This window comes from Physeter macrocephalus, unplaced genomic scaffold (genome assembly GCF_002837175.3).
Source record: "Physeter macrocephalus isolate SW-GA unplaced genomic scaffold, ASM283717v5 random_1570, whole genome shotgun sequence".
Lineage (NCBI taxonomy): Eukaryota > Metazoa > Chordata > Mammalia > Artiodactyla > Physeteridae > Physeter > Physeter macrocephalus.
This window is the reverse complement of record NW_021147085.1, coordinates 11,032-25,000: the sequence shown is the minus strand read 5'-3', so window position 1 is coordinate 25,000 and position 13,969 is coordinate 11,032. Positions and strand designations below refer to the sequence as shown.

General features: G+C 46.3%; 1 protein-coding gene across 1 annotated transcript; it reads right to left on the bottom strand.

Moving 5' to 3' along the window:
• Positions 1-651: 651 nt before the first annotated feature.
• LOC114485606 (protein DGCR6-like) lies at positions 652-1,231 on the bottom strand. The gene is made up of 2 exons (XM_028487380.1): positions 1,031-1,231; positions 652-943 (listed from the first exon to the last, which is right to left on the bottom strand). Exons 1-2 carry the CDS (start codon positions 1,138-1,140, stop codon positions 667-669), a joined length of 387 nt encoding a protein of 128 aa, XP_028343181.1. The 5' UTR covers positions 1,141-1,231; the 3' UTR covers positions 652-666.
• Positions 1,232-13,969: the final 12,738 nt, after the last annotated feature.

Here is a 13,969-nt window from a genome sequence, read left to right as displayed (position 1 = left end):
GAGGAATGCTGAGGACCCCTGGTGAAGCCCTGTGGTGTTGCACATACTTACGGACACAAAGAACTTTGTCAAATCTTCAGTTACTGAGTGTAGCTGAAGAACGCATAAGTATTCACTATATTATACTTCCAACTTTTCTAAATACTTACCCTTTTTCAAATAAATGAAAAGTTGGGGAAAAATAAAATAAGAAAGGTGGGAAATCTGAGAGGGCGGGAAGAGCTGCCCAGCATACCTCGCAGCAAGGGGCTCCGGAGGCCCCTCCCATTCCCAGTAGGGATGCCTGGGAGGGGCCAAGGCTCCCAAGGCTTTGGCCAAACGCGTAGCTCAAGTGGAAAAGTTTTCGGGTCCAGGAGGGTGCCTCAGGGCTCAGTGCAAGGGAACTTGATGCGCGGCGGAGAGGGAACTGACACTAACGGGCGATGCAGAGCTGTCAACACTGCGGGGTATCACTGCGGGCGGCCAACCGCCAACACCAGACCTGCCAGTGGGCTGACCAAGCACAGAGGCCTCGGGCCATCCTGCCTGGAAGGGGAGTGAGGGCACGCGGGAGCGCGAGCAGGGAGTTTCTGGATGTCCTGCGAAAAGATGACTGTGCAACCGATAAAGTAAAACCGACTTGACCCATTTGTCATCAAAGGCCCCGCGCCCTCGATCCGGTCAATTTCAAGGGCTTCTTTCGAACGGTACCCGCGGAAGGCCTCCGCCCGCAGAGACCGGAACTGCCCAGGCAGGCCGAGCTCCCGCGCGGGGAGCTGGGCCGTCCCGTCGCCCCCGCGCACCTCGGTGCTCGTTCTGCAGCCGCAGGCGCTGGTTGTACAGGCTCTTCTCGGTGAGGTGCTGGATGTCCAGCAGCCCCTGCACGATCTCGAAGACGGTGCCGTCGAGGAGCGCCAGAGCCAGGTCGCTGAGCGTGGTGTAGGACAGGCGCTGCTGGAAGGAGCTGCGGGAGGAGGGCTCGGTGAGCGGGGCGGGGCCGAGCCGCCTGCCCGCGCGCCCCGCCCACCCCGCACGCCCCGAGGCCGCGCACCTGGGTAGCTCCTTAACCAGGCCCTGCAGCGCCGACAGCAACTGGTAGTGCCGCTCCTGCTGCCGGGCTCCGTCCACCGCCTCCTCCAAGGCGCCGGAGTACCGTTCCATGGCGCCCGCACCCCGCCAGCCGCCGCCGAAGCGACGCGCGCCTCCTACGTCAGTCCCCAGCGCGGCGCGCCCCGCCCCCTTTCACGACAGTCCTGAGCACAGCGCGGCCCGCCTTTGCGTCATCCAGAAGGAGGCTGCCTCGGCCCCACCGGGGAGCGTCCCGCATTGTCCCCGCCCCTTACCCTGCCTCCCCGCCCACGCGACCTCGGAGGCGTACTCCACAGCCTCAAAATCGCGAGATTTCTGAGAAGTCTCCCCCGCCCGCGCGGTGGGCGTGGATCGAGGCCCCGCCCCCGCCCTGCATTGTAGACTGTGCTATGGGCAGCCTGTGCTTTTTTTTGCTTCAGTTGGCTATTTTTCTGGAATCAAATTACAATAGTGATTAATAGATTTTATTTTTTATATCTGGAGAAAAGGATTTGTTAGTTTTATAATTTTTCTTAAGAACAAGCATATGTATTTAGTAGCTCCACTGCATTAGAACAGTTTTAACTCACAGTGACTTGTGAAATCAACCTTCTCCAGGCCTGTGTGTTGAGAGCTTCCTGTCTTATCAAGTCATGGGTGGAGAAGAAGAGGCTGTCCTGTTAGGTGGCAGGATGTTTACAAGTGACACTGCTTCTTCCAAAACATTAGTTCTTTTCAGGCTTTTCAATTTTACACAAAGACTAGAGTAAAATGCTAACAGTAAACCCGCCAACTAAAAATTGGCACTTGCCATCTACCTCTACAAGGATTAAATCCCAAGCCTGTTGCAAAAATCTTGCCTCCCTGTGCACCGATGCCAAATAAAAATATGGAGACAGAGGCTTGGAAGATAGGAAGTAGCGAGGCTTAATTTTCTTTGCTAGGCAAAGGGAAGACTGTAGGCTAGTGCCTCAAGAACTGTGCCCCACCCCGCCAACCTTCCTGGGGAATTACAGGGATTCTTATAGGGGAGTTCGCAGTCCGAAGTGAATGACAAGGATCAAAATGGTGAAGGTCATGCATTCTTCTTGCATTATTTCAAAACAGTCACCGCTGGAGTCAAGCAACCCGGTAATTGCGTCCGGCAGTCCGGTAATTGGGTCCGTTAGTCTCTGGGTTATCGGTCTTCGACCTCCTTTCTGAAATGCAAACAACTACAAGGGGTGATTTGCTACAAGAGGTTACAGGGGGAGCAAATACCAGGTGCAGAATGTAAATTACAAAGGATTGGGGGTGACAGGTTAGCTTTGTGAAGGACAATTCTAACTACAGACACTACAGATTAGTAACAGTTAAAACTAGGATTAACTCTTTCAAGCCAGGTTATGTTTCTTCTCTAGCCTGTTCACTGTTCCCTTTATTTTCCTTGTTCTTAGGAGAGGGAAAACTTCATTTTTAGTTTTGCTGCAACAATCCTTACCCTAAAAAAACCTCATGATTTCTTTTTTCTTAAATAAATTTATTTATTTATTTTTTATTTTTGGCTGCGTTGGGTCTTCGTTGCTGCGCGCAGGCTTTCTCTAGTTGCGGAGAGCAGGGGCTACTCTTGGTTGCAGTGCGCAGGCTTCTCACTGTGGTGGCTTCTCTTGTTGAGGAGCACGGGCTCTAGGCACGCGGGCTTCAGTAGTTGTGGCGCACAGGCTTAGCTGCTCCGCAGCATGTGAGATCTTCCCGGACCAGGGCTCGAGCCCTTGTCCCCTGCATTGGCAGGCGGATTCTTAACCACTGTGCCACCAGGGAAGTCCCCAAAACTCGTGATTTCTCAAGGACAAATATTTTCTGACTCCCGCCAGAGTCAGTAACAATTATTGCCAGGCAAATTTTAACAACCTTGTGTCTTTTTGTCTTTATAAGCCCCTGACCCTTTCTCTTCCCTAGAACACTCTTTAAGGGTTACCTGAATCTGTGTCTCCTGCCAACTAAAAATTGTCACTCGCCATCTGGCTCTGCAAGGATGAGGTCACCAGCCACTGCAGTCTCAAAACACACCCTGAAAGGAGTTCAGGGTAGAGATCAGGAATGAGGCACTCTGCTCTGGGAAAACTGGCAGAACAGGTCTTCAGACAGGAGATTTTATGAGCCCAATTTCTTGCATTTTCTCATATCAGAGAAGCACTAGCATCGGGACTTCCCTGGTGGTCCAGTGGTTAATAATCCGCCTTCCAATGCAAGGGACACGGGTTCGATTCCCTGGTCGGGGAACTAAGATCCCACACGCTACGGGGCAACTAAGCCCATGCGCCGCAATTACTGAGCCCCCACCCTGCAACTGGAGAAGCCCGTGTGCTGCAACGAAGAGCCCACACGCTGCAAATGAAAGATCCCAGGTGCTGCAACTAAGACCCCATGCAGCCTAATTAATTAATTAATTAATTTTTAGAAACAGAAAAGCACTAAAATCATTAACTGAGACATCTGCTCCTCGTGACTAGCAGCAACCGCCTCATGACCAGCTGCAATCTTCTGCCAACATGTGTGCTTGATTGCACGTATCTCCCTTCACCAAAATCACATATATACTGACCCCCCACCCCCACCCCAACCTCTTCAGAGCAGTTCCTCAGGGCTATCTCAGAGGCTGTCTCCCAGGCTATATTCCTCATTTTGCCCCCAAATAAAACATAACTCACAACTCTCACGTTGTGCTTTTTTTTTTTTTTTTTTTACAGTGGACACTCCCAAACACAATTGTTAAGATCCCAAATAAACCCTTTTCCTGTTTGCAGTCTCCTGCATTTTTTTTTTTTGGTTGTCACACTTAGCATTATACATGTAAGATTCATCCATGTCTTTGCATAGGTTGATGGTTCATTTCTTTCCATTGCTAAATAGTATTTAATTGCATGTGTATGGGAGGAAAAATAATTTTCCCTCTATACTTCTGTGTTCTTAGTTGAGATCACTCCTATAAGATACATTAACAAAAGAAAAACAATCAGAAGCTTAATAACGTACATACATCCTGTGAATTTGGGAGATACCCAGGAAAACTAATAAGTCCCTGAAATGGCCCAAGCCATCTCCTCAAATGCCATCCTCAGCTAAAAACAAAAGAAAGGTGTTAGGGGAGGGGAGAACCCGGTTAAAGGAGGTTAGCAGGCAAAGCACAGTAAAAAAAGGGTATGGTTGTTATGCAGATTTAAGTCCAGGCCTTCTCCACTGATAAGAGTTTCTTGAGATAGTCATCCTTCTATTCCTGTTACTGAGAGGGAGACACCTTTATAAATGTAGATTTCCATTATAAATGTAAATTTCCCTCCCCAAAAGGGTAACTTCTACTCGAATTTCAGAGATTCTCCTGTGTCTGTTTTTTTTAATTAATTGGTTCAAAATAATCCTTATGCCAAAGAGGCATATATGGGGGTGTCATATTCCGCTCCCCTTAACATGGATGTGCAAGTTTTTGTGTGAACCCGTTTTCAATACTTTGGTGTCTATAACTAGGAGTTACATTGTTGCACCATATCGTACTGTACATTTACCTTTTTGAAGAAATATCAAAATATTATACACATAGGCTGCACCATTTTACATTTCCACAAGCAATGGTTAAAATTTCCATTTCCTCTACCTTGTTGCCAATATTCATTATTTTTTATTTTTCTTGACAATAATAATTCTAGTGTGTTTGAAGGGGTATTGCATCGTGGTACTCATTTGCATTTCCATCATGACTACTGATGTTTGACATCTTTTCATGTCCTTGTTGACCATTTGTATATCTTGTCTGGAGAAGAGTCAGGTCAAGTCCTTTGTGCATTGTAAAAATTGAGTTCTTTGTGTTTTTGTTGTTAAGTTTCTTTTAAAAAAATTAATTAATTAATTAATTAATTAAATTTTTTTGGCTGTGTTGGGTCTTCGTTGCTGCACACAAGCTCTCTCTAGTTGTGGTGAGCAGGGGCTACTCTTTGTTGCCGTGTGTGGGCTTCTCATTGTGGTGGCTTCTGTTACTGCAGAACACAGGCTCTAGGCGCGAGGGCTTCAGTAGTTGTGGCACGCGGGCTTAGTTGCTCTGCAGCATGCGGGATCTTCCCGGACCAGGGCTCGAACCCATGTCCCCTGCATTGGCAGGCGGATTCTTAACCACTGTGCCAAGAGGGAAGTCCCTGGTAAGTTTCTTGATATAGTCTAAAAATAGACTTTTATTAGATATAAAATGTGCAAACATTTCCTTCCATTCTGTGGGCTGTCTTTTCATTTTCTGGATAGCATTTTTGATATGATAAAGTTTTTAACTTTGAGGAAATCCTATGTATCTATTTTTTTCTTTCATTGCTTGTACTTTCGTGTCAGATCTAAGAAACTATTACTAAATGTAAGGTGATAAAGATTTATTCCCTTAGTTTATTTGAGAGATTATAGAGACACCCCTCGGTATCCACTTTGCTAGGGTTTAGGTCTGTGGTCAGAGTCAGTGTCAGGGCTTAGTGGTCAGAGTCAGTGTCAGGGCTTAGGGGTCAGGGTTAGGGTTAGGATTATGGTCAGAGTTGGAGAATCAGGATAGAGGGTGATGGTTAAAGGGTCAGGGTCAGAGATTAGAGTTTAGGTGTCAGGATCAAGGGTCTAGAGTCCAAGGTTAGGGTTGTTAGGTTTAGGGTTATAGGTTAGGGGTTAGGGTTATAGGCTGTGGTGTTAGGGTTAGATTTAGGTTTAAGCATAACCCATCCTCATCCCCCTTCTCCTTCTCTGAGGCTTCCAGGATGGACATTATTCTCCCAGGCTCACACATTAGTCAGGTAGGTGAGCTGTATCATTGTGTTTCTGCCCCCTAGTCTTGGGCTCTGAGAGAAGAATGAATGTCTGTACTTGTCTCTGTTTCGAATCCAACTCAACCTCAGTCAGGGGTTGTGGAGGGCATCAGAAATCAAGCAGTTTCTGTCAGCCTTCCCTCCTGCCTGGAACGGATAGTGCTGGCCCCACTCTGCCTGGGCAGTCCTAAGTTCCAGCACAGCTCTGACGCGAGGGCACTCAGAAGACATGTGCGGATTTATTCAGGACTGGGTGCAGTGACTGGCTGACCCTCAGGTGCTGCCTTTTTGAGGGCTGCTGAGGCCCTCCTGTGACTTGATGAATCCTTTGTCCCATCTGAGCGGGCATCAGTAGAAAATCAAGTCTCAGACAGGATAGCCCTTGACCTCTGAGCATCCAGGCAGGCATGTGTGGTTCTCCAGCTCAGGCCAGCCTGGGCCCTGTCAAGCTCTTGTTGCCAATTACTGAGCCGACCATGTAGCTGTGCAATTGAACAGCTACCTGGGCAGCGTAGACATCCCCCTGGATGTTTCAGTTCCCTGCATCCATGTGATTGAGAGAAGTGTCTCTTCCCTCACAGCCTCGAAGCCGGCCAAGAGAGGTAATAATCCTCCAAACATGGAGTGTGGCCCTGGCCACAACATCCAAACAGCAGACTATTACCCTAAAATTCTTTGGCTTTCCAGTTGTAATAAACTTTGACACTCACACTCGTTAAGACTCAAAGATACGGGGGCCACTGGGCCTCCCAATGGGCAGTTTCTCACTGAGGCCACATGGTCTCAGTGAGCCATGTGAGTTTAGGGCTCAGCCCCTGTGTCCTCCAGAAAGCTTGCCAACTGTGGATTGTGTGGCATGGAATAACCCTTGAAGCTCCCACTGCTTCACTGAGCAAGAGTTTACTTACCACCCAGCATTTGGTCTCTGCTCTTTGTAAAGGAGAGAGAAGAGACTGGAAAATGAGCAATTGTGTTCTTCAGGAATGGGTGATTAATGTAGCCAGGGGGCAGGTGTGACTCCTGGGCTCCCACCAGCAGGGACATGAATGAAGTCTGTGTGCCTTTTGAGGCACACGGGCAATCAGGGCCAGTCTCTGATGTGAGGACCCGATGCCCAAAGCAAGAGCCTGGAGTTTACCACCAACAGCAAAGTTGCTATTTTAGCAAGTGGAAGAGCTTTTTGCCATCAAGGGAGAACAGCAAGAGCCATGGATGGGTGGCTGCAGCTCCTGACCCTAACTGAACCCCTTCCTTCTTTGGGCTTCAGATTCCACAGCTGTGCAGTGATCTGTCAGTGATACAGAAGCAGCTGCTTTCCCTGACTGGGTATCTGTTCTCATGGCCAAGTCCAGCAGCTCAGCTTTCCTTGGGGGAACTGCTTGTTACCTGCTTCCAATGCAAACATTTCCAGAGGGCAGACCCCACATTCCACCCACAATGAAGATGGGCTTCTGATCCACGTCTAGCCAATCCTATGTTCTATCCTCTTGGTGCTCTGATGGGTTCAAGAATGAGAATGTGACCCAAGCCAAAGGCATTTTAGACCATGGCTTTTCATGGGAAGGAGAGACCCTTTCTGGTAAAATCGACATTGAGTGGTATCAGCCTGGAGTTGCTCTAGGAGGCCCTGGATGCAGTGAGAGAGACTGTTCCTGTGAATGGGGCCACCCCAAAGCAGGACAAAGGATTGGCGAGAGACCAGATCACACTGCAAGAGAGTATTTTCTACAGAACTGTCACAATTAATGAACAAATATCGATAACTTATTATTAACTGAAGTCCATATTTCATTTAGGTTTCCTTCATTCTAACTTTTTGTCTTCCAGGATGCCATCCAGGGTATCACGTGACATTTAGTCGTCATGCCTGTTTAGGCCCTTCTGGGCTTTCACAGTTTCTCAGACTCTCCTTGTTTCTGTGACACTGACATTGGTGAGGAGGTCTGGTCAGGTATTTTGTAGACTGTCCTGCGCTGGGATTTACTTGGTGTTTTTCTCATGATTAGGCTTGAGTTATGGGTTTTGAGCAAGCAGATCACAGAGGTAAAGTGATTTCTCATCACTTTATATCAAGGGAACAGGCTCTCAAGGCAACTTATCACTGTTAATATTAACTTTGGTCACCTACCTGAGGTAGTGCTTGTCAGATTTCCCCACAATGAAGTTAATATTTTTCCCATTTCCATACTGTGTGTCTTCTTTAGGAGGAAGTCACACTGGGAACCAGCACCTATGGAGGCAGGAGTTAGCTCCACCTCCACACTCCGTGGATGGCTGAGTGTCTACATCAATTATTTGGAATTCTTCTACATAGGAGATTTCTATTCAACCCCATTCATAAAAAACCCTATGCAGTTACTTATTTTTACCAACATGGACACCTATGGATAGTTTATTTATTTTTATTTTTTAAACTTTGTGTTATTATCCAGCAATCCAGATTTGGCTGCTAAGTTCATTCCCACTTTGGCTATTGAGAGCTCTTTCCATTGGCTCCTGTTTTCCTTTGACATCATTTCATCCTGTGGATTTGTTTTCTTGGTACTTCCTTACTTTCTGATACAAGATTCAAGATTGGCCTGGCTCATATATTTACTGTCTCAGTCCTAGTGTCAGCCATTTCTTCAAAGCGCTCTGGATCCTTTTACTAGAAAATGGTATTAAAAAGTTACATACAGCTTTCCGGGTGGTGGGGACCGAGGTGGGCTTGGCGGGTCCGCGAAGCCTCGGGGCCGGAGCCGGGATCCCCGCCCGCCCCAGCGCCCGCCGCCGGCCGAGCCCTGCGCCCGCGCCTCCGTCCAGGGTCGCGGTGGCCGGAGGTGCGCCCAGGTCCTCGGGACAGGCGGGCGCAGAGGTCGCTTGTGTTGGGGCGGGGGGTGCGGTGCGACGAGGTTCCGGCGCCTCCGCGGAGCATCGCAGGTCCGGAGATGGGGGCACCGCGGCTTGCTATGCTCTCCGCACTTTCCCGGCTCTGAAGCCTCGAGAACACGGCTAGGCAGCAGTAGTTTAATGGGGAATTTGCCTGCTGGGAGCTAGGGGCCTGCGGGGGTCTCAGTTCTTGGCTGGCCCCGGAACACGAGGCTGCCAGGCGTGTGACGGCAGCAGGTAGGAGTGAGCCGCTGGTGCAGTGATGAGCAGGAAAGGAAGGACACTGGCTGTTGGTCTGTGAACCTAGGCAAGAATGACCAGCCAACACAATCCAGACCAAGGTCCGTGGGCCCAGCTCGGTCCTGTGCGGCTGGTCAGTGGAATAGACCTGCAGGTGTGGCTCTTGTCACTCTCGGACTGGCTTCAGGACAGATCCTGCTGATGAGCCCAGGGCACCGCCCTCAGCTCTCCAGGAGAGTGCGCCTGAGTGGAGCCAGGGAGGTGTGCCCGACTCAGCACGGTGGCCACGGCCACACACGTCCAGTCTGCCGGCAAGGGCAGTGGGGAGCCGGGGGAAGTCATGGCCTTGGGAATGTCCTCTGATGAAAAAGAACCTGCAGGCTTATAAAATAACTTTTGTGTGGAACGTTGGTGTGTTGAAAAGCCATTCTGTGTGCTCTTCCCCCTTGGTGTGGATCAGCAGTGCTGAGGCAGCAGGTGTGATGCAGAAGTGTGAGCAGAGACCGTCTGGAATCCCCAAACTCCAGGGAAACTAGAGGTGACAGCAAGCCAGTGAAGAGGACAGGAGTTAGGGGGCCGGTGGCAGTGGCGGCAGCCCAGCAGGTGCTCCTCGTCTCAAGGCCCTAATCCTGGCTCCAGCCGGCTGGGCAGGGGAGCTGCAAAGTCTTCTGGGCAAGCAGAGCTCACAGTCCTGAGCTGTTCTTCGCTGTGTTTGGGTCATCTCCCCCCATCAGAGGGGAGAAATCTAGATTATTGCTTTAAGAATGTGGATCTCATAGTTGAAAACTTGGAACACGTGTTTTCAGCACAAGGTGTTAAAGTGAACGGAAGGATTTAACGCCTTTTCAAGGAAGGTGTCTCCATGTGGGCAGAACTAGAGAATAAATGGGTCTTGAATAAAAGAAACAAAAAAAAAAAACACAAAAAAACCCAAATATATGGTTACCAAAGGGCACACAATGATTCTCTAACATAGTACCCTAAGTGAAAGAAGCCAGGCTCAAAAGAATGTATACTGTATGACTCCACTTATATAATATTCTTGTAAAGATAAGACTATAGGGACAGAAAATAGATCAGTGGCTATGAAGTGGGGGAGGGACTGACTACAAGTGAGTATGGGAGAATTTCCTAGCATAATGAAATTGTTCTATATCTTGATTGTGGTGGTTTTTACATAACTATATACATTTGTCAAAATAGGTAGAACCATGCAATACAATAGGTAAAATTTATAATTATATAATTTAGAGTTATACCTTAAATAAAAATACAGTAAAAAACCTTTCCAAGAATACCATAAAAAAAAAAAGAAGCCAAGGGATAAATTAGGATGATGGGATTAACAAATACAAACTATTTCATATAAAACAGATATTCAACAAGTATCTATGTACACCAAGGAAGGGCTATCAATGCTCTCTAATAACCTGTATGGGAAAAGAAGCAAAAGATGCATAGATATATGTACATGCATAACGGAGAAGATTCTCTTTCCTACAAAATACACAACATTGTATATCAATGTTACTCCAAATAAAATAAAAATTAATCTAATTTAAAAATGATAATGAGAGAGACGATTTGGGTGTATGTTCTGGTACATTCCACTCTAACTTACAAAGGCCAAAGAGGATTTTTCCTAAGGCTCTGGTTGCCGGGATAACCACAGTTGGGCCTGAGGAAATCCTGCTATTTGTGGCCGTTCCCCACAAAAGCAACCTCGAAAAGATTGCTTATGGGTAATGATATTCACAAGGACTGCTGGGCTCTAAATAATACCTTCCCTAAGAAATGTCCAAGGGTAACTGTTCAAAATGATTGAAAACAGGGCAGACTATCAAAAAGGCAATTTCAACAGGTAGATTCTACTCACACTGTTTTTGAAGAAAAAAAGCCCATGAAAATATGCTCGACATAGCAGTTAGCAGACACATGCAAATCAAAACTAAAACGAGGGATCTGCTTCTACTGGTCTAAAACACCATCACCAAACTTTCCAATGAATAAATGGTGGAGAGGGCATGGAGAATAGGAAATCATTTTATGGTGCTGGTGGGATGGAAATGGTAACAACCACCGTAGAGAACGTTATGGAAGTGCCTTTAAAATGTAAAAAAAAAAAATCTACCATATGATCCAGTATTGCTACCCCTAAGAATATACACAAAAGAACCAGAATTCCAAAAGACATGTGCACGCAAGCGTGCACTGCAGCACCAGTTACAATACCCAAGATGTGGAGACATACAAAATGTCCATGGACAGATGCACAGATAAAAAAGATGTGATACAGGTACACAATGGTATATGACTCCGCCACGTAAAAGAGTGAAATAATACCCTTTGCAGGAACATAGAGAAAACTAGAGATAATCATACTAAGTGAAGTCAGTCAGAATCAGAAAGACAAATATTATATGATATCACTTATAGTTGGAATCTAAAAATACTTATCATTGAAATAATTTAGAAAACATAAACAGACTCAGGGACTTAAAAAGCAAATATATGGGGCTTCCCTGGTGGCGCAGTGGTTGAGAGTCCGCCTGCCGATGCAGGGGACACGGGTTCGTGCCCCGGTCCAGGAAGATCCTACATGCCTCGGAGCAGCTGGGCCCGTGAGCCATGGCCGCTGGGCCTGCGCGTCCGAAGCCTGTGCTCTGCAACAGGAGAGGCCACAACAGCGAGAGGCCCGCATACCACAAAAAAAAAAAAAAAAAAAAGCAAACATATGGTTACCAAAGGGGACAGAAGGGGACAAGGGATAAATTAGGAGGACGGGATTAACAAATAAAAACTATTACATATAAAACAGATATTCTACAAGGATCTATGTATACCAAGTAAGGGCTATCAACATTCTCTAAGAACCTATATGGGAAAAGAAGCCGAACATACATTGATATACGTATATGTATAAATGAAAATGATTCTGTCAACCCGCAACGTACACAACCTTGTATATCATTGTTACTCCAATAAAAAGTAAAAATTAATCAAATTAAAGAATTGGTAATGAGACACAAGATTTGGGTGTTTGTTATGGCACATTGCTCTCCAATTTACAAGCCACAAACAGGGTTTCCCCTAACGCTCTGGTTGCAAGGACAACCAGAGTTGGGCCCCAGAAATTCTGCCGCCTTGTGGCCGTTTCCCTCAACAGCAACCTCAAAATGACTGCTTATGGGCACTTAATATTCACAGCGACTGCTGGGCTCTAAATGATACTTGCCCTCAAAAAAGATCCAGGCCTAAAAGTTCGAAAATAATTGAAGACATGGCACTCTTTCCAGAAGGCAATTTCGACAGGTAAATTCTACTCAACACTGATTATGAACAAAAACAGCCCATCAGAACATGCTCTACATAGCAATTAGCAGAGACATGCAAATCAAAACTACACGAGGGATCACTGGCACCGCTGTGAATAACCATTATCAAAAATTGACAATGAATCAATGGTATAGAGGGTATGGAGAAAAGGAAACCCTTTTATGGTGATGGTGGGATGTAAATGGTAACAGCCACTACAGAGAACATTATGGAACTGCGTTTAAAAAGTAAAAATAGTGCTACCATATGATCTGGCAGCGCTACCCCTAAGACTATATGCGGAGAATACCGGAAATCAAAAAGACACATGCAACCGAGCATGCACTGCAGCACCATTTACAATACCGAACATGTGGAGACATACAAAATGTCCACAGACAGATGAACAGATAAAAAAGATGTGATACATGTACACAATGGTATCATTCCGCCATGTAAAAGAATAAGATAATGCCATTTGCTGGAACATAGATAAACCTAGAGGTAATCATATTATGTAAAGTAAGTCAGAATCAGAAAGATAAATATCATGATATCACTTACAAGTGGAGTCTAAAAATAAACACCATTGAAATAATTGAGAAAACATAAACACACTCAGGGATTTAAAAAGAAAATGTATGGTTATCAAAGTGGACAGAAGGGGTCGGGGATTAATTAGGAGGATGGGATTAATAAATTCAAATGATTTCATATAAAAAAGATATGGAGGGCTTCCCTGGTGGCACAGTGGTTAAGAATCCACCTGCCAATGCAGGGGACACAGGTTCAAGCCCTGGTCTGGGAAGATCCCACATGCTGCGGAGCAACTAAGCCCGTGCGCCACAACTACTGAGCCTGCACTCCAAAGCCTGTGAGCCACAACTACTGAGCCCACACACCACCACTACTGAAGCCCACACACCTAGAGCCCATGCTCCGCAACAAGAGAAGCCATAGCAATGAGAAGTCCGCACACTGCAACGAAGAGTAGCCCCTGCTCGCCGCAACTAGGGAAAGCCTGAGCACAGCAACAAAGACCCAACGCAGCCAAAAATAAATAAATAAAATAAATTAAAAAAAAAAAAGATATGGAGCAAGGACTTACGTATACCAAGGAAGAGCTATCAACTCTAATAACCTATATGGGAAAAGAAGCCAAAGAGGCATAGATATATGTAAATGTTTAAAGGAAAAAGATTCTCTATACCCACAACAACACAACATTGTATATCTGTGTTACTCCAACAAAGAATAAAAATTAATGTAATTTATTATTTTTTAAAATAAATTTATTTTATTTATTTTATTTCTGGCTGAGTTGGGTCTTTGTTGCAGTGTGCGGGCTTCTCATTGCGAGGGCTTCTCTTATTGCGGAGCATGGGCTCTAGGCGCACAGGCTTCAGTAGTTGTGGCTCACAGGCTCTAGAGCACAGGCTTAGTAGTTGTGGCGCATGGGCTTAGTTGCTTCGCAGCATGTGGGATCTTCCCAGACCAGGGCTCGAACCCGTGTTCCCTGCATTGGCAGGCAATTCTTAACCACTGTGTGCCACCAGGGAAGCCCAATTAATGTAATTTAAAAAGTGGTAATGAAATATCAAAAAAACAACCCAATCCAAAAATGGGCAGAAGACCTAAACAGACATTTCTCCAAAGAAGATATACAGATTGCCAACAAACACATGAAAGAA

Bases quoted from the DNA above. Each gene is read 5' to 3' on its own strand.
- LOC114485606 (XM_028487380.1), bottom strand. From the start codon at position 1,140: ATGGAACGGTACTCCGGCGCCTTGGAGGAGGCGGTGGACGGAGCCCGG. The intron at 944-1,030 runs GTGCGCGGCCTC...CTCCTCCCGCAG, and splicing joins CTGGTTAAGGAGCTACCCAG to CTCCTTCCAGCAGCGCCTGT.